The 20,663-nt window shown below is 44.2% G+C and overlaps 1 protein-coding gene across 1 annotated transcript in view; it reads right to left on the reverse strand.

The window, feature by feature from the left end:
* Window positions 1-20,663, reverse strand: part of LOC121293083 (anoctamin-4) — a 170,415-nt gene that overhangs the window by 141,785 nt on the left and 7,967 nt on the right. The window contains exon 3 of the mRNA XM_041215679.1: window positions 7,339-7,347. Within this exon, the coding sequence (XP_041071613.1) occupies window positions 7,339-7,347 (9 nt within the window). The remainder of the gene's footprint in view (window positions 1-7,338; window positions 7,348-20,663) is intronic.

Consider the following 20,663-nt stretch of genomic DNA (forward strand, 5'->3'; position numbering starts at 1 on the left):
TGCATCCAGCTTCTCAGATTAAATTAGCTGCATCACCCTCATCACCCCAAGGCTTTCCTCAGCAGATTATACAGACATTGTTACTTGGGAAGGTTGTGCTGAACCTTCTCCCAGGCTATGCTTACTAATAGAGGGCTGCAGAGGCTCAATTGCAGTTATGAATATTAAAAAGAATCACTGGGCTGTAGACTCGTAACAACCAAGTCCACCTCATGATCCACGGACCTGGCCTTTCTGCTTCTATGTCATCTAATAATCAGCTGATTGGGTTAAGTGTCTCTTTTCTACCCCCTCATTTTAGAGGCTGTACCACAACCAATAGACCAAATGAGATGATCAAAGATAGAATCACTAAATAAACTGGCAAATGTGCAATATGCAGGAATACATGTTAACAGCTTAATGTTAATATGCACACGAGCTGTAACTTACTCTGCAGCCAAGAACAGACCCAATGCAGTTTTTTTTTTAAAAAAAAGCTTCAAAGCAATTAGCACACAGTAAAACAGGTGCATAGAACCTATAGCACACTGGCCATTCGTCCCATCTGATCTATGTGGAATCAAAGCATTCCCATGATTCGCGTTCTGCTCTTGTTAATCCCTCCTCCCTCATGTATGCACCAGGCCTCCCCTTAAATGTTTTGCATCAACCAGTCCACATAGCAGCAAGTTTCACTCTCACCACTCAAATGCCTCCCAAAATTATTTATTTGATCTGTTAGTGACTCATTTATCACCTTGTTTCGGGCTCATACGAATGAGAAGGCCATCTGGCTCCTCGATAAGATCGTGGCTGATTTGTGGCTTCAACTCCACTTTCCTGCCTAACCACTAAACCCTTTGACTCCCTTGTCAATCAAGGCTTTATCTAACTTAGCCTTAATTATATACAATCACCGAGCCACCACTATTCCCTAGGGGACAGAATTCCACAGACCAATGACCCACAAAAAATTCCCTTCATCGCCATCTTAAGTGGGAGACCCCTTATTTTAAAACTGTGTCCCCTAGTTCTAGTCTCTCCCACAAGGGGAAACATCCTTTCAGCATCCACCCTGTCAAGTCCCCACAGAACCGTATGTTTTTAAAAGATCATCTCTCAATCTTCTAAACTCCAATGGATGCTCCAAGACTCACTCAAGTGGATACAGTTTCTCTGCAATTTAAAAATCATTCATGGAGTGGGGTGTGTGTAACTGGCCAGGATAACATTCATTGCCCTCAAGGTGGTGGTGATGAGCTGCCTTCTTGAGCCGCTGCAGTCCATGTGGTGTAGGTACACTCACAGTGCTGTTAGGGAGGGAGCTCCAGGATTTTGACCCAGTGAAGGAACGGCGATATATTTCCAAGTCAGGAAAGGGGAGGGGGAGGGGGGGGGGGTGCGGAAGAGGAAGAGAAACTGCTGCCCTTGTCCTTCTAGATGGTAAAAGGTTACAGGCTTGGAAATGCTGCTGAAGCAGCCTATTATTGCCACTGCGTGCTCATGCTGGAGGGAGTGAGAGTGTTTAAGACAGTGGATGGGACCCCCAATGAATCCTTCGTCATGTCAAAGGCCTCTATAGGTCTCCTCTTACCCGGAGTGAATAGCTCCAGCCTGCTCAATCTCTTGAAGGAAATGATTTCTTATGGACCCTTTAGTAATAATTTTATATTTTACAGCTCCCAGAAAGTGTAATGAAACTATGACTGCATCAGTTGGTTGCATTAATCCCTTTTGGAAAGGTACGTGTTAGGATATGCTATTTTTTTCAAAAACAAAACACATTCCAGTTTTCTACAAAATATAAAAATACACAAGTCTCTCCAGATTACCAGCCTCCCCCCCCCCACCTCACCCCCTCACTCTACATACTTAACCAGCCCTAGCAAAACAAAGACAGACACACACCTTCTGCCAATCATTTTCCTAATTATTCTGCATCGTGCTATCGCCCTCGAGTAGCCTGCAAGAGTTCAATGAAAATAAAGCCAAATTTCTTCACATCAGTGGCCGTGAAAAGCTGTATTGTGTCGGTTACAAACGTGCCAAATGGACTCCTTTAGGTTGCAGCCATCCACGATTCTGCATACTGCAAACTATAACCCTAGGACTGATGCAGCACGAAACCTACAAAATTCCATCCAACATTATTAATATTTTTGTAGAAGGAAAACTCCAGTCAAGTCTCGCACAATTCCTCATCCTGACCGACAGGACGAGCAGCGTGGAACTGAATGCCTGCCCTACCACAGCAGGGTCCTACCCACCCGGAACGTTAACTCTGCTTCTCTCTTTCCACCGACGCTGCCAGACCTGCTGAGCTCGTCTGGCATTTTGTGGTTTTGTTTCAGATTTCCAGCATCTGCAGTATTTTTGCTTTTATCTTAGCCTGCTGGACCGCAGCTGATCCAAAAACAATTTGGGCGGGTTAATTCATGCCTCTCTTCAAAAACAAAGAGGTTTAATGCAGTCGTTTAATATGCTCCAGCATTATTTTTTTTTAAAAAAAAGTGATCTCATTATCAGTTAATATTATTGCGCTCGGTCAATAACCCCTTGTGGGAAACAAACTTGTCCTTACAAAGGAGAGAGAGAGAGATTTTTGAAAAGATGATTCTGGGATAATGTTAAATAAATGTGGAACTTTTTTCTCTCTCCACCCACCCCCCCTCCCCAACTGTATAAGTCACAAATATTCTACTTCCCGATGGGTGTCCCAGACACGAATGAGAACTGCAGTGTCTCAGCCTAATAATTCTGTCACAATATCTTGTTTATATGTGCCACAGGAATGCCCTGCAGTAGATGCTGAAGAACAGGAGGTACTCTACAGTTTTTTCTCCCACAATTTTTTTTTTATTACACAAACCCCCAAACAGATCCAGTTCAGTTAAAGGGTCTTGGGACGTGTTACAAAATCCAACCAACTGCGTATATAATAGACAGCTTTCCTTCCACAAGGTCAGCATTCGGTTAACATTTTATTAACGTCAGCCTGCACTCAATTCAGAGACAAATACCATCACAGCTCATTGCAAGGAAGATTACCCTGATTAGCATTTAAACATCACACATGTTTTTAAACAGTGCAAAGCCCAGGTAGTCAGTGAGCTGTTCACTGCTCCAGCTACCTCTCGGATGTTCAGCTGTTGTCCACAGGCTCGTTCTGCAGTGTCATTCAGATATGTGTCTTCACACGATAACCCAGACCCGCAACTTTCAGTATGTACACAGCACATCCGCTGAAACAAAAGCGGACTGGAGCCTCTCACGACAACCCTTACAACATTCCCGGATCCACAGCCGCAACGTTACAGACAATTCTTCGCACCTATAGACTGAGTGTGAGGGGGTGGGGGGGCAACAATTAAATATCCAATCTACTCCTCGCCAAGGACAAGCAAAGTACAAAACATCCTAAGTGCAGCCGAAGCTTCCTGCAACATTCAATGGATGTTGCAGCTCGTTTAAAACCATTAGATACAATTTAAGATTGTGAAGGTTTAGCATAATTTTTTTTTAAATGACCACAATTTTATTTCGTCCTTGCTGAGCCTGAAGGTCACTGAACTATAGCATGCAGCAATCTGCCACTGAAGTCTAACACAATGACTACAAATATCTCAGCACCTACCAATAGAAGCATGAACGTCCACTCAAAACTGCATCGACCATTGACATTTATCTGTTGCGGGCAGAGTCTAACCAGCATCCGAAACGAACGCACAGCAATTGTCCAGCCCATTCAGAAGGATGCAAAAACACAAGATACCCGAGCAAAACTCAGTAAATCACATGACTGGCATTAGCAGACAACAACAAAAAGGGGGTCATTCATCACTGGAGGTTCAGACTGGTGTCAAGCGCTGCTGAAGATCTGCTAGGTCTACTTGACTGATGCTGGCTATTCGAGTCACTCAATGTGTCACTCTGCAGCGTGTTCACCGAGGCTGGTTTCCGCACATTTGGACCATGAGCTATATAGCTGCATGAAGATTTTAGTATTCTCGAGCAGTAGCTGCAGTCAGCCAATCGCAGCAGAATGAAGTGTGTCAGCATCGGGCATCTACTGGAGGAGCGACGCTCTAGCAAATGAGTGAAAAGCTCCCACACAATCAAGTTTAGTCACTCAGCCTCTTGTTGAGTAAATAATACTCTCAAAATATCTCAGCAAAGAGGGAGCTCGTAAAGAAACTACTCAAACACATCTGGCTGGACTGATGGGGGCTTCCTGTCCACTAAGAATAGTGAATCCTATGATTTGGTTTGAAGTCATAAAAATGTTGGACCATTTAAAAAAAATTGCTAAATCCTACAAATATTATACTTCATAACGAGTACAAATGATTCCCTAGCTTGTATTGAATGAAATAAACTGGAAAATCAAAACTTTTAGAGTTTCATGAAGAGAGATATCTGAGTTATTGGAACAGGATAACAAATTGCTCACAGAATGGTTCCAACACATTTGGCCCATTCCATCCGCACTAGCTCCCCATGAGAGCAACTCAGCTAATCCCACTCCCCTGCCTTTTCTCTGGAGCCCTACACTTCCTTTCTCATCAGATAATTTCCAATGCCCTTTGAAAACCACAAGTAAACCTGCCTGCACCACTCCCTCAGGCAGTTCATTTCAGATCCTAACCACTCGCTGCATGAAAACATTTTTCCTCATGTTACCTTTGGTTCCTTTGCCAATCACCTCAAATTTGTGCTCTCTGGCTCTCGATCCTTCCACCAATGGGAACAGTCTCTCCCTATCTACTCTGTCCAGACCTCTCATGATGTTGGTCACCTCCACCAAACCTTCTCTCAGCCTTCTCTTCAAGGAAAGCAGTCCCAACCTCTCTAATCTATCTTCATAAGTGAAGATTCCCCTAGCTGAGGGTTAATTACTGGGGGGGGGGGGGGGGGGGGGGGGGGGGGGGGGGGGGGGCGCACAGATTTAAGGTGATTGGTAGAAGAATTCGAGGGGACATGAGGAAAAACTTTATCACCAGGGGGTGGTGGGCGTCAGGAATTCTCTGCCTAAGTTGGTGGTTGAAAGTGAAACTCTCAACTCATTTAAAAGGTACCTGGATCTGCATCTGAGGTGCTGTAACTTGAAAGACTACGGACCAGGTGCTGGAAAATGGGATTAAAATGAGCGGCTAGTTTCCTTCTTTCTTTTTTGACTGGCACAGATGGGCTGAATGGCCTCTTTCTGTACCAAAACTTTTCTATGGTTCTAAGTTCCTCATCCATGGAACCATTCTTGTGAATCAGCTATGATCATACTAAGCCGCAGAGCAGGCTTAATAGGTTGTATGGTCTAATCCTGCTCCTATTTCTTATGTTCTTAAATAAAACCAATTCATCTTTGAGTAAAACGCATCCTACTATTTGACTGCCATTCATATAGTATTACATCTTGGGGTAATTTCAATGAACAATTAAAATCTCATCTAAGATCTCTTCACTTTCAAATTCTTCAGATTACCAGACATGTATCTACATTCAAATGCCTTATCCTTTTGTTCCACAGTAGCTCCTGTATTTCTAAAAACAGAACTGGTTAACATACAAAAATAACTTATGATGAACGGGTTTTGTGTATTTACATAAAAATCACAGGGAACCTCTGTTCTTGTAAAATGAACCAAAGGCAGGAAACTCATGTATGAGGCTCTGTAAGTTAGGGGGAGGTGGGCATTATTCTATCAGAGATCAGAGCTCTGCATCACTGTTGTAAAGGTGACTGAGTTGTAATATTAATGGTAGAGTTGACCTGTAGACACTTCTTGGATGGAAACACTTAGTTTATTTACAGCATACTCAGCAGCAACTATACGTGTGCTTTCAACTCCAATTCTATTTCTACACTGACTGCTGAGGTCATCCACGCTATTCTCCTATTGTTTACTACATGTCATGTAATCTTCCTTAACAAGTATTATTCGTAAAGGTACATTACACACTAAATAACACCATAATTACTATATTCCTCCCCCTTATATATATTTACAAGTACATATTTTTCAAGACAACATAATATTTACACTGGGTAAGGAATTTACAAGTTCAGTCTTTCAGGTGGTTTCCTGGTAGGTGTGAAATGTTGCAGCTCCACAACTTCAGATTCTTTATCAGGAACCTCCTTTCCTGGAGTTGCCTGAACATCAGGTGCTTTGGTGGGCACTTGCAGTTCTGTATCCTCAACTCTTACAGGAACATGAGACATGTCTGTCCTGGGTTGAGTGTCCTCAATAAGAAATGCAGACCTGGTTTTGATCATTGGTGATTATTTTGGTGATTTGTCTCTCTCTTCCTTAAATGGTCCACACATTTCTGGATTAGTATTATTCTTAAAGTTACATTACACACTAAATAAAACCACAATTATGGCCTTCCACCTCCATGTGGTAAGATAGAGGTCCAGTCACTACACTTATTTCACCTGGTAACCACTTTGGTCCTTCCCTGAAATTCTTCATGTACACCGTCTCACCCACAGTAAATTTCCTTTCGCGACTATGCCAGTCATGTCTAGTTTTCTGGCTTCCCTGACTCCTTTCTACCTTCCCCTCTAAATACAGCATTATTAAGCTCAATCTTGTCCTGAGACAGCGTTTCAACAATAACTCCGCAGGTGTGGCATCTGTTGTTGTGTGAGAGGTGGTCGTGTAATGAAAAAGAAAGTGTGCTAACTTGGTTGCCAAGGTATCTCCAGTTAGCTTTTTCATGCTTGTCTTGAACATTTGAACCACCCTTTCAGCCAGTCCGTTTGAGGAAGGGTGGTACGGTGAAGATTTTACATGAATGTACCATTGAGACTGATAAACCCTTGAAACTCAGCACTCGCAAGTGCCCAAGCCGTTATCAGAAACAACTACTTCTTGTAGTCTGTGAATGGCAAAACTCTGATGTAGTTTCTCAATTGTAGCGGCTGACGTTGGTGACTTCATCTCATATACATCCAATCATTTTGAATGAGCATTGACAATGGGCAGAAACAATGTTCCCAGGAAAGATCCAAAGTAGTCAACATGTAACAGCACTCAGGGTCTATCTGGCCACTCCCATGGGTCTAATGGAGCTGTCACTGGCAACTTTTGCAGTTGCTGACATTGCACACAGTGCTTTACTAAACCCTCTATTTCACCATCCATCCCAGGCCACCATAGATAGTTGCGTGCTATGGTCTTCATTCGGGAAATTCCTGGGTGGGCACTGTGTAGTTCAACTGAAAGTGGCTGCCTTCCCTTTGGAGGAACTATCATTCATGCTCCCCATAACAAAATACCATCTGGCTGATTATTTCATGTCTTCTGTTGAAGTACGGTTTCATTTAACCAGGTGCAGGCTCCTGTGTCCAACCCTGTAGCACTTATTCTCGTATTTGAGATAGGTCTGGGTCCCAACTTGTCCTGTCTCTGATCTGTCTAGCACATACCGGTGAGGAGTCTAAGAAATTTAACAGTAAAACAAGTTCCTGTGGAACTGGGACGTGCTCATCATTTTCTTGTAAAGGCAAATGACTAAGAGCATTGGTGTTTGCGATTTGATTGCCAGGCCTGGTGTATGAAAGCGTATTCGTACGCTGCCAGGATTAAAGCCCTATTAGTGTTTCTTTATCTTCTTTCTAGTGCAGACTTTAATCTTGGCTTTCTTTTTGACTTCACTATTGGCCAGACTTCTCTCAGATGCAAGCTCAACTTGTCTGAGCTCAGTAGCTGAGTCTCCCAAAATTTCATTATTCGTCTGCATCTTGGAAAATTCTGTGCCTTTTTTTCCAAAGCCTCTTTTAGCTGATTCTTCAGCTCTTCCGCCTCTTTTTTGTATTTGTTTGCTGCCTCCTGAAAAATTGAGCTTTGTTGTGTCTTCTCTGCCAACTCGTTCTTCAGTTTGTTCAGGGAAGTGCTGAATTCTTTCTGTTTCTCTTTATACTTTACCAGAGGTACAAACTCTGACTTGAGGGCAAGTTGTTGTGTGTGAAGGTCTTTTAACAGGTTTTCCTTTTCCCTTTGGAGATTTCTCACCTCATCTCAAACTCAAGCAGGGTCTCTTCAAGTTCTTTCTGTTGTTCTTCCAGGTTTTGGCTTAAGACAGCTACATTTCTTCAGGTTGTTGAGTCCTTACACACTTCTTTTTTCAAAACAGGAACACTTCCAGCTTCCTTTTGAAATCTCAGTGGCCAATCAAGGTTGAATTCCCTTAGCCAATTTCGCTCTAGAAGGCTTGGTCCTCTGCTCTCAATATCAACACTGGTAACTTTGCCGATTGGCTTCCAGAATGGACAGTTACTCTGCTTATGCCTTTTACTTGAATGTCTTCACCTGTATATGTTTTTAGCCTGGCAGCTGTTTTTTTCCTAATTGATTATTCAGATACCTGAAGGTATGTTCCCCAATTACTGTAGTGGAAGCTCTCATGTCCACTTCCATTCTAACAGTTTTGCCATTTACTTTCACTGTGACAAATATTGGTTCTGTCTTTCCAACGTTCAGGTAAGACAGCAGGTAAATGTCTGAAACAAAAACAGAATTACCTGGAAAAACTCAGCAGGTCTGGCAGCATCGGCGGAGAAGAAAAGAGTTGACGTTTCGAGTCCTCATGACCCTTCGACAGAACTCTGTTCTGTCGAAGGGTCATGAGGACTCGAAACGTCAACTCTTTTCTTCTCCGCCGATGCTGCCACACATGCTGAGTTTTTCCAGGTAATTCTGTTTTTGTTTTGGATTTCCAGCATCCGCAGTTTTTTTGTTTTTAGGTAAATGTCTGAATTTGCTCTTCTACATTGTAGATTTCTTCTTCTTTTGTTTAGAAGCCTGCTTGAATCTTTCCTTCCGCTGCCTCATCATATGCCCATTTCTGTGACAACAATAGCATTCGATTTTTTTAAATTGCCAGTTGCTAAAAGAACTGCTTCTTTCCACCTCTATTAAATTTATTCTTCAATTTTGCTGCTAAGTTATTTTTCTTTATTCTTCAGCTAGCAGGGGCTGTTTCCCGCTTCTCAGCCGAGTCTCACTTTTTCATGCCCTTTTCAGCTGAGGTTTCCTGCCCGATGTGTGGATGGTGCCATTTTGCGCCCCCCTGTATTGCTTTTGAATCTCTTACTGCGCTTTCCATGACCAACGTTATCTCTAGCGCTGAAATCCAGATTCCCTTTGGGCAATAGTCTTTTCTGAATAGAGTCCTCTTTCACACCACACACTAAACAACCTATGAGCATGTCATTGAGAGTTGTGCTCAACTCACAATGTTCAATTAGCTGCTTCAAATTTGCCACATTGCATGCAATTGTCTCACCCGGGCTCTATTTCGTGAATTCAACCTGAACCTCTGCATCATGACTGAGGGCTTTAGTTGAAAATGACCCTTCACGAGGTCCACCAATTCATCAAAATTTTTCAAATCTGGGCATTGGGTGCCATCAAACTTTGAATCAAGCTCTGGATTTTAGTCCTACAAGTGCTTAAGAGGATCGCTCGCCTCTTCTCATCCCCCATAACCTAGTTTGCTTGAAAAAAGTACGTGAGGCACTCTATGTAATGAAACCAATCATCTGTGGCTAGTTCAAAAGGATCAATTCTCCAAAACTGTGGCATTTTGAGAGAGGATAACTTCTTCAATTCTAACGGAGCTTGCTACTTACAATCACTGGGCGAGGCCCAGTGCCAATTTTGTTCTAACTTGATTTCTTCTGTTCAATCCTGTTTTATCCTCATCACCAGTTTGTTGTAAGGGTGCTGAGTTGCTACAATACTATTGATAGAGTTCATCTGTAGACACTTGTTGGGTGGAAACACTTGGTTTATTTACAACATATTCAACAGCAACTACACGAGCGCTTTCAACTCAAACTCTGTCTCTGACTGACTGCTGAGGTCATGTGATCTTCCTTAATAAGTATTATTCTTAAAGGTATATTACAGACTAAATAAGACCATAATTACTACAATCCCCTCGCTCTGTAAGTTAGGGGGAGGTGGGCATTATTCTATCAGAGATCAGAACTCTCTGTCCCCTAGCTCTGTATGTTACGGGGAGGGGGGCATTATTCTATCAGACAACTGTTCGGTTGGAAGGAAGATCGATAAAAAATTGCAAAAGACCGGATATCTGGCTGCATTGTCCTTCCCCACATCACTCACTGATGCCCAAAATGCCACAACCTTTTAGCGTTTGATTTGCACCTGTCCCTGGCAGCCAATACAAAATGGGCAGAATTTTCCTGTGGGTTTCAGGGCCTCACCATCAGGTTCGAATTCAGGTCGCCCTGTGTGGGGACTAGTCGCTCACCTGTGATTTGGACCATTCGTGACCAGAGGGCGTGCTTATGGTCTAATTAGGGTGGGCTCTTGAAGCCAACAGGAGGCCTCCACTGGAAGTGGCAGCAGGATGTCAAAACAGGTAAATTAAGAGGGTGCTTCAAAATGGAGTGTGTGTGTGTGTATGTGTGTGTGTGTGTGTGTGCACGCTGGGGTGTGTGTGTGTGTATGTGTGTGTGTGTGCTGGGGTGTGTGTGTGTGTGTGTGTGTGTGTGCTGGGGTGTGTGTGTGTGTCTGTGTGTGTGCTGGGGTGTGTGTGTGTGTGTGTGTGTGTGTGTGCTGGGGTGTGTGTGTGTCTGTGTGCTGGGGTGTGTGTGTGTGTGTGTGTGTCTGCTGGGGGGTGTGTGTGTGTGTGTGCTGGGGTGTGTGTGCTGGGGTGTGTGTGTGTGTGTGCTGGGGTGTGTGTGTGTGTGTGCTGGGGTGTGTGTGTGTGTGTGTGTGTGTGCTGGGGTGTGTGTGTGTGTGTGCTGGGGTGTGTGTGTGTGTGTGTGTGTGTGTGTGTGTGTGTGTGTGTGTGTGTGTGTGCTGGTGTGTGTGTGTGTGTGTGTGTGTGTGCTGGGGTGTGTGTGTGCTGGGGTGTGTGTGTGTGTGTGTGTGTGCTGGGGTGTGTGTGTGCTGGGGTGTGTGTGTGTGTGTGTGTGTGCTGGGGTATGTGTGTGTGTGTGTGTGTGTGTGTGTGCTGGGGTGTGTGTGTGCTGGGGGGTGTGTGTGTGTGTGTGGCTGCTGAACCCACAGGTTGTGAGGGTGCCCCTAAGCCTGCCAGGAGTGCTGGTCACTCAGTCTGCTGCTTGGAGGTCACTTCCGAGCAGTTTTACTGTCCCTCACTGGCTGCAGGGACCTGTATGGAGACCAATTGGGAAATCCCGGTCGGCCTCTGATAATACGCTTCTATAGGCCTTCATCAGTTATCTGTGCGTGTGGGTGGGTAGTCTGTTGTTCCCAGAATGCCCCCCTCCCCATCCCATCCTGGGAAAACAGCCCAAGCGTGGAAAGGAGCTGGGGCTCAGGGACATAGGCCGGTGACATGAAATTCAGCACACGTCTGCCTCGGCTCCCAACCCCATCGGGGCTAAAAATCCAGGCCAGGAAATCCCAGGCCACGGGGTGAGCAGCATGTTCATGATTTCCAAATAATAATTACGCTGAAACACGGGATGCGAGCGAGCAAGGGCTCTGCTCCCTGTCTCAAACACTGACTCCGAACACCATGCCGCTTCATCCATCTTGTGGTTAGGCACACCTCAAAGTAGTGAAGTAATAATCTCCCCTCCAAAACATCTCACCCTCAGAACTGAAGCAATATTTACACATTGCAGTCACACACACTTTAATTCTGCTTTTGTAGCTGGGAGATCGTAACATAATTGTTAGCACTTTCAGTAAGTGGTCTTGGACTATGTTAAGAATCTAGGGTAGCGTAGCTGTAATCCAATATAAAAAAGGATTTAAAAATAGATTTTTCTTTTATCATCTTTCTAATTTCAACCCTTTAAGTGCATGCTGTAAAATACATTAAAATCTCAAGTACAAAAAATATGCCGTTAACTTCTAAATTTAGCTAAACTTAAATCGATTCTTCCAAACATCTGAATCTTTACATAAACTATTATAAATAACACAATAACATTAAGACAGTGCAAATGAATCTGAAAGCTTAGCAGCAAAATTAAAATGACTGGTGCGTTCTCTATAGGCTTGAATGCAGGAAATTAATTGTTGCAAGAAAGACAAAACACAAACATTAGCAACCAACTTCCAATATGCTCAAAAGCAAATTTTAAAATCAAAATCAAAATCTCTGCAGGGTGATGTGGTTAGACTTTGAGGGGTAGTGGAGCCTCCAACTCTGAATCCATTGTGCTGCAGTGCAGCAACAGACTTGTACTTGTAGCTCGACTGGACCGTCAACAGTCCTTCGTGGGAGGGCAAAGGTCTGTGTAAAGACCAAATCATTTTGCCTTGTTAGTTGATTGCTTTGAAGACAATTTCTCATCTGCACTTCCAAGCACTGGAGTGATAATAACACAATCCTCAGTCAATAACAATTGATTATCTGAGGGATTAAGGAGGAAAACTAACTGATTCAGCCCTGCTTTTTCTTTGCATTACAATAAATTTTTTTAAAAATAAATAAAAACATCAGCGTGTACATTTTGCAGATTTTGTTCAGCACCAATAACTTAAGATAATTTTGCAGACATACGTCTTTCTCTCTCTTGCACGTTTAAACAGCATTCGTGAGGGAACATACCGGGTTCTCCAAATCAGAAAGAACAGCTGCAATTTTTTCATAACCTTATAACTAAAAGCTACTGGGGCAGCTGGTCACTTTAACAGAAAAGCTTCTTAGGTCAGGCGTGATGTGAAAAAGCCCCCAAGTGCGGTGACTCTTGAAGACAGCGTTACAGAACGCGAGCTGTAACTACCACACGAAATGGGATTTGTTCTGTTAAAAACACACAGGGCAGGATTTCTCTCTCGTCGGGTGGGTGAGCGCCCGATCCGAATGAGAGTAAAATGACGCGCGATGACGTCTGGCGAGTGTCCCGACATCATCGCGCACTCACGCGATATATCAATCGGCGGGCGAGTGCAGGAGTCGGTGACGCACCCACCTACAATTAAGCTGCCTATTAAGGCCCTTAACGAATTAATCGACTAGAATTTTTCACTGCCCGTCCAACCGTTGGGTTGGCGGGCGGGTGAAAAGGCCAAGCGGCCTTTGCGGTTTTGGCGAAACCTCACCCACGGGCGGGACGAGGTTTCGACCAGTGATATAAAAAAATAAGTACTTTTAACGCTCATATTTAACATGTCCCTGCTCATGTGACAGAGTCGCAAGAGGGGACATGTTCTCATTATTTTTGATATCTTTACTTTTTATTTTAAAAGTCTTCAGCTCCCTGAGGCAGCTCTGTGCGCCGGGGAGGTTTAACAGCGCTGGCCTGCGCACATGCACACACTCTCACACCCCAGCAGCGCTCAGCACTGCAGCGCGCGATTCAGGCTGGCTGGCTGTTAATTGGCCGGCCAATGTGAAATCAGGGTCGGGGCCCTCGAGGGCGGAGGTCAGCTTCCTGACCACTCCCGGGCCCACCCACCGAGCCCGCCCAACGACCGGAAAATCCTGGTCATATATTTCTTAGCCAAAGCCCTCTCCGCCTCTTTGAATGTCCTGGGAGCCCATTTAATCACACCCCCCCCACCCACACCCCCCACCCCCAACCTTGTCTCATACTCACCGAACTAGCATGACATCATTGCAGCCTCCGGCAGAGGTGGATATCACCTTGCACAAAAGGTAAGATGACCCTGGAGTACACACACGCATCGAGGATGAATTTCCACTGCATAAAGGGGACATGGAGGAATTTGGGGACGGAGTGGGGGGGGAGGTTTTATCTCTCAGAGGGTCAGGGGTCTGTGAGGCTCTCTGCCCCAGAGAGCAGTGAGGCAGAGTCAATGAATATTTTTAAGGCAAAGAGGTAGATAGATTCTTGACCATCAAGGAGGGTGAAAGGTTATGGGGGGGTCGGTGGGAATGTGGAGTTGAGGCCACAGTCAGATCAGCCATGATCTTATTGAATGGCGGAGCAGGCTCGAGGGGCTGAATGGCCTACTCCTCCTCCTAATTCGTATGTTCATGTGTTTCATATTTTATCACCCCATAATTGGCCTGAGGTTTCTAAATTGTGTCCTCTGCATCTCCCAGGAGATAACATGGCTCTGGGTGGAGTGGGAGTGTCTGTATCGTGAGGCACAGGATAGGCAAGGCAGACCAGCATATCTTTTCCCGACTGACACATGTGCAAGTTCTTGCACAGGATTCACATTCTGATGACACCCCTTACTGTGCAAACTGAACTTTGAGAAAGGTATTGGCCCACATTTTGCATTGGGAATAGCAGTGAGGCCAGCAGTGCTCACAGTTATGGAGGAAATCAGAAAGCGAATTCCCCCCATCGCTCATACGCAGTTAAATATGGAAACACCGAAGACGCTGTCTGATTGCCCTGCTCCTCCTGAAGCTTTGCTACACCAGTATCCAACTGAAAGATTCTGCTTTGAAACATGTAAAGGGAGTGAAGGGAAAAGCTTACCTGGATTAAATAATCCAGGGCAAGTTAGGACTGGTCTGTTCAAACATAAGCTAATAATTAAGGGCACATCCAGTCTTAACTATTTCCAAAAATAAGATGCTGGCACTGAAAATGATCTCTTAAAGTATGGAGTCTTAATAATGGTATTTTAATAATATCTTATTCAAGAAACACATTAGCAGCCCAAAGGCTGAATTGGAGTGTGACTGTTATGGACAGGGAGGAGAGATAAACTGATAACCCCACTTCCCTTCTCTTACTATCTGTAATCAGTGTTGTTGCCATGTGTTTCAATTTAAATATTCAGCAGCAGGCTTTCGTGGGTTTAAAAATAAAGAAGGTTATTTACTCACATACTCATCCTCAAAATCTAAACGCTATGTCAGTCGCACACCACACACTCAAGAAAGGTACAATTAAAGAAGATAGTGTACTTCTATAAGTGTTAAATGAAAAGAATAGTTAACAGCTCACTTGTTTGTCTTGTAAGAGATCAGTCATTGCTCGCTCAATAAAGAAAGAAATATTTTTCCACTCTTGACTGGTAGTTCATATGGGTTCAAATAGCTGAAGTCAAATATCCATATTGTTGCAGGATTCCTTCATAGAGACAAATGTTCAGCAGGTTGCAAAGCTAGGCAGTTATGGTTTCTACATTAGGAGGCCAAGTTTCTTTACAGAGGGACTTGGAGTTTGGAATCAGGCTGGGAGGTTATTAAAGACTTTCAGCCTTCCGGTTCTTAAAAGACAAACATGACACTGCCTTTTCTGCAGCTACTTTGGCTTCCAGAGCTCTTCAGTGGTCTTCCCAGGCCTTTTCCTGGATCTTGGGATAAAACCCATTATCGCACACCCATTTCAGACACATGGACCAGTGCTGGTAGCATCCAACCAGAATAGTTTGGAAGTCCAAAGCCATCAATACAAAAGAAGAGATAGATGGTGGTCTTTCACACTTAACTTGTGGATAACTGGTCCCACAGAATTGTTATGATGTAGAAGGAAGGCATTTAGCCCATCATTTCTGCACTGGTTCTCTGAACATTTTAACTTAGTGCCAATCTCCTCCCTTTCCCCCATAACCCTGCACGTTGTTTCTATTTAAATGATCATCCAATGCCCTCTTGAATGCCTCAATTGAACCTCCCTCCACCAAACTTCCAGGCAGTGCATTCCAAACCCTAGCTACTCGCTGTGTGAAAAAGTTTTTTCCCACCTCACATTTGTTTCTTCTGCAAAACACTTTAAAACTGGGCCCTCTGGTTCTCAATCCATTTACGAGTGGGAACAGTTTCTCCCTATCTACTCTGTCCAGAACCCTCATGATTTTGAAACCTTCGATCAAGTCTCCACTCAGCCTTCTCCTCTCCAAGGAAAACAGCCTCACCAGCGCTCTTTTGTTAAATTGCAAACTTGGAGGCATAGGCTCTAGGAGTCTATTGATTCTGTATTTGGAGTAAACCATGAACAATGGCAAGTGTGAGTTCCACAGATGGGTGCTGTCTGAGTATGCCCATTCACAGTGGGTGGCCCCCCCACCCAGTATGATTCAATTTGGAATTTTCCGGGAGATAGTCTGTGGCAACCATCTTAGCCACCTTGTCAGTGTCCGATTAAAAAAAAAAGACAATTCCAGAAGTTTCCACAGGAACAGAGTCCATGGGCGGATTTCTCCATTTATGAGAATAGGTGGGGTCTCAGGCTGTTTTGGCAGCACCCACGCCGCTGCTCAGAATGGTGGGAACCCATGCCCGATACTCTGCTCTTGGAAGCTCATTAATTATACACAGGCAATGATCGGGCCAAATGACCTGGTGGGTTGGGAGCTGATTCATCTGCCCTATCATCAGCTGGCGGGGTCAAAGGTCCGAACGCCATATTTAAATGCCAGTCGAACACACACATCTCACTCTCTGCAGCCCACCTGTCTCCAGGAGACCATTACAGATATTTTCCATGCACAACAAGGAGGCTGCTCCCTGCTTTAGACACGACACCCTTCAGGCCCTGACCAGAGGAGTGCAGATGCATAGGGATGTGCTCTGTACCAGGGAAGGTTCCAGGAAGCACATCAGCCCCACCTACTGGGCCTGGAAGGCCATCGTCAATGAGGTCAGCGCAGCTCCCAGCCACACCCAGAATGAGATCCAGTGCAGGAAGAGGATGAATGATCTCACCTGCTCCATCAGGGTAAGTCCTTCAACTCCCTCTAACATCATGGCATCATGCACTCAAATGGCTACTCTCTTCAGGGATCTCACACAACCATTACCAGGGGACACATATCAGCACCGATAGACTGAAGGAACCTTTTACATCACAGCCATCATGTCTACCATGCTACGCACTCTCCATTCTCACACCTGCTGCGGAAGGCTCACCACACACAGGGGGCATGCATCTTTGCTAACCTATGCTCCATCCCTCCTCCTCCTCACATGCCTTTCTTGTGTCTCCATCCAGGCCAAGCTTGCCCACAACAGGCGGGAAAGTTCCCAGACCGGGGCCAGGGGTTGGGGGAGCACAGTCGACATCATCGACCTCACAGAGATCGAGGAGGCTGCAGCCCAGATCGCTGGGGAGAACAGGGGTCGCTCCTGTCGGGGAGGGGTGATCGGATTGTGTTAGCAACCCAGTACGGCTCACTCCTCCATGAGTTCATCACATCCTGATGATCACAGTGAGTGACATGCAGCCTTATATTCCTCATGCTCATCTACTACAGCTCCATTCTCTATCTCATAGGGATCCGCAGGGCGAGGCCCACGAGGGGCACCACCAAAACGTCCAGCGTCCAGACCACGAGGAGGAAGATGATGAAGAATTGTCACATCACTCACCCGCACCCTCCAGCAGCACATAGACACGCGCCTTGGTGGGGCACATCTCTAGGTGAGGCTCGGGCATTCATGAGATGTTAATGAATGCTAATGGCATTCTTGCCCTTAATCGGGGTATAACCTACTCACCATTAACCCGCCATCGGGAGAATCAAAAACTGTTTTTACGCCAGTGGGTTTCTGACCTTTTGGCTCCCACTGGATTCTCTGCCCCCACCCCCACCTCGAAACCCGCCATGGGAGGGATGGGAAAATTCCGCTCCACGTTTAAAGTTATGAATAGGACATACGTTCACTGGACATGACTGTAAATTACATCAAAAAATTCATATTCAAAACTTAGAGGCATGTAACAATCACGTAGTAACAAAAACAGATAAACAAATTCAGCAGGTAACCAGGGAGGTGACAGACAGGATGCTAAAAGCAGGGTAAAACTGAATTAAAATTATATTAAAATTACGAACCAATAGCCCAATCCTTTCCTACTTTACAGACACTGAAGTACACTGAAGTTTCATATAATGAAGTCTATATGACAGTCACAGTATTTGGGGTGCAGGGTGGAGTCAGTCAATTTCAGAAAACTCTTGATGCCCTCAATGATGGTGTGGGGGAAACAGTATAAAGTTAAATGCTACTAAATGTAATGCCATATGAGTAGACTTTGATACACATGAGCACACACCCTTTTATATAAAGTTAGGCAGTTACACACTAACAGAGGTGAAAGTCTTAAAAATGCTGGGTATATACATTTAAGGTGAGTTGAAGTGGGATGGCCAAGGAAGTAATTCTCATCGAGAACCTGAACCATTTAAGGAATAGGATTACATCAACACCTTCCCATCCTGCATCTTACGGGGTTGAATTTAGTCAAACCTCTGAGTTGCCATGATTGATCTGGGCATGGTGGGGGTAGCCAGTTGTGAAATTAGGGAGAATGCATAAGGGATTTTCCCAATTTACTACAAATATTAACTCTCCTTGTTTGTAGGGTTTTGAGCTTTGTGAGTTGAAATGTGCTGTCGTACGACTGATATTGAGGGCTTCCGATCAATGTCAGCACGTGCTTCTGTGTTCTTTTGATCTAGGCTGTTTGCAGGCATGTGGGATCAGGGTTCCCCACAGGGACAGCGCGTTCAACCAAGGGACAGTGTTACAGAGAGTGGAGAGATGGTCACCATCCCTCAGCTGATGGAAGACAGATGTGTTTCTGAAAAAGAAAACGTTTTGTAACCCCAAGCGCTGTAACTGTTACGAACAGACCAACAACAGGTTTTCTCGAGAGTTTTAAAAGTGAAGGATAAATGCTTATTGCTCAACACCCAAAATGTATTCTTTTTTATTCATGGAGTGTGGCCAGGCCAACATTTCTTGCATTTCCCCTAATGGCCCTTGTTCAGAGGGCATTTAAGAGTCAACCATATTGCTGTGGGTCTGTGGGTCTGGAGCTACATGTAGGCCAGATCAGGTAAGGATGGCAGATTTCCTTCCCTAAAGGGAATTAGTGACCCAGATGAGTTTTTACAACAATCGACAATGGTTTAATGGTCATCATCAAACTTTTAATTCCAGATTTTCATTGAATTCAAATTCCACCATCTGCCGTGGTGGGATTCGAACCCGGGTTCCCAGAGCATTACTCTGAGTCGCTGGATTACTAGTCCAGCAGCAATAACGCTAAGCTATCACATGCAAAGTGACATGCATCCTCACATGATCTTACAGACACACACACTCAAGGAAAGATGGTGATCACAAAGGAGACAGCATGCACTTAGGTCTTAAAAAGCCCAAAAATTCACTGTCACACTTACTTCTCCCGAGATGGAGTTTGGAAACATTGCAGGCCTGTCATTCCTTTGGTCTACTGTAGAAATAGAGCCTGGAGGTTGATGAGGATGGATTTGCAGTGGTTTACTGCTTGCAGTCGAGGTGCAGTTGAACCCATCTAATAAAAATATAGTTTGGTTCTTCAAATGAATAAGTAAAGACTTTTTTGCCTGGTGATGAATGTTCCTCTGCTGCCCTGGATCTTTTCTCCTCTGTATATGCTCCAAAAATGTGCCTTATTAAATGTCCTTAATGAGTTTCTGTTATGTAACTGGAATATCTGTCTTTCATTGGTCTCACAAATGGTCTCTGGCAACTTGGCCATTGTCAAACAATGGGATCTGAGTTTTACCCCTTCAGACATCATCATGATAGAATATGGGTTTCTCACATCCATTCTTTGGAATTCTATTCTGTAGATGAAAAGTCTGCAAGAAATTTGAGAACTAGTTTTTTTTAATTATTTGGGTAAGGGCAACCATTAATCCACAGGAAAGGTCTGTTGCATTTTAATGACTTCTCAATGAGATTGTTTCAAAAGTTTGTTTGCATTTTAATGTCTTGTCCAATCATAAAGGATAGCTTCAGGGCCTTGTATAGCTCTGTGTATATTGACAGGAAAGACAAGATCACCTGACCTCTCAACTCCATCTTGTTTTACAAATAAAGTGCCCATTCTCCAATTTTTTTCAGGGTAAAGGCATCACTTTGAATTTATATCCATAAAACCATGCATCCAAATTGCATGTGTGACAATGGATGTAGCCAGTGTGGATCAACAATATGTTAGGATTAGGTAGTCTGAAAGAGATGAGGGATCTGAGAATAAATATCAGTTTATTTGTTTCAGCATACTGTCCATTTGGCTATCCCACTTCAACTTAGCTTAAATGTATATACCCAAGATTTTCAAGGCACCTCTGTCAGGGTGCAACTGCCTAACTTTATATAAAAGGGAATGCGCTCATGTGTACCAAAGTCTACTGGCACGGCATTACATTTAGTAGCATTTAACTTAATGCTGTTTTCCCCACACCGTTCATTGAGGGCATCAAGATTTTTCTGAATTCACTGGCCTGCGGTCCAGACACTGTCACCATCATATTGTCCATGTGTTTCTATTATTTGAGGCCAGAAGAGAGAGCATCATTGATGAGGATTAGCAAGAGAATTGGACCTAGCCGAGTACCCTGAGGCACACCAGCTGTGAACTGAACACTTTTGCATAGACAGCCAGGGTATCGAACACACTGGGCAGAATTTTATGTGCCCATCATGGTGGGGGCAAGGCTGTAAAATGCAGCGAGCCATTCAAAAGTCCATTTTCTTTGGCAGGACCGTAAAATCCCGTCGGCATAAAATTCTGCCCACTGAGTGTAATCAGTGAGGAAGTTAGTAATCCATTGGACAAAATTCTCACGTATGTTTAATTTTATTAACGTTGTAACCACAACTGTATGATCAACCTTGTCAATTGCCTTTGAAAAATCTGTTGCATAATGATTCAGGCTGCTCCGAGCTTGTTGGTGTCAGACATGGTTGTCCGTATTCCAATATCCATTCCTTCAGATTTTAATTGTTGTTGGAGATTT

The sequence above is a fragment of the Carcharodon carcharias genome, chromosome 21, assembly GCF_017639515.1.
Source record: "Carcharodon carcharias isolate sCarCar2 chromosome 21, sCarCar2.pri, whole genome shotgun sequence".
NCBI classification, from domain to species: Eukaryota; Metazoa; Chordata; class Chondrichthyes; order Lamniformes; family Lamnidae; genus Carcharodon; species Carcharodon carcharias.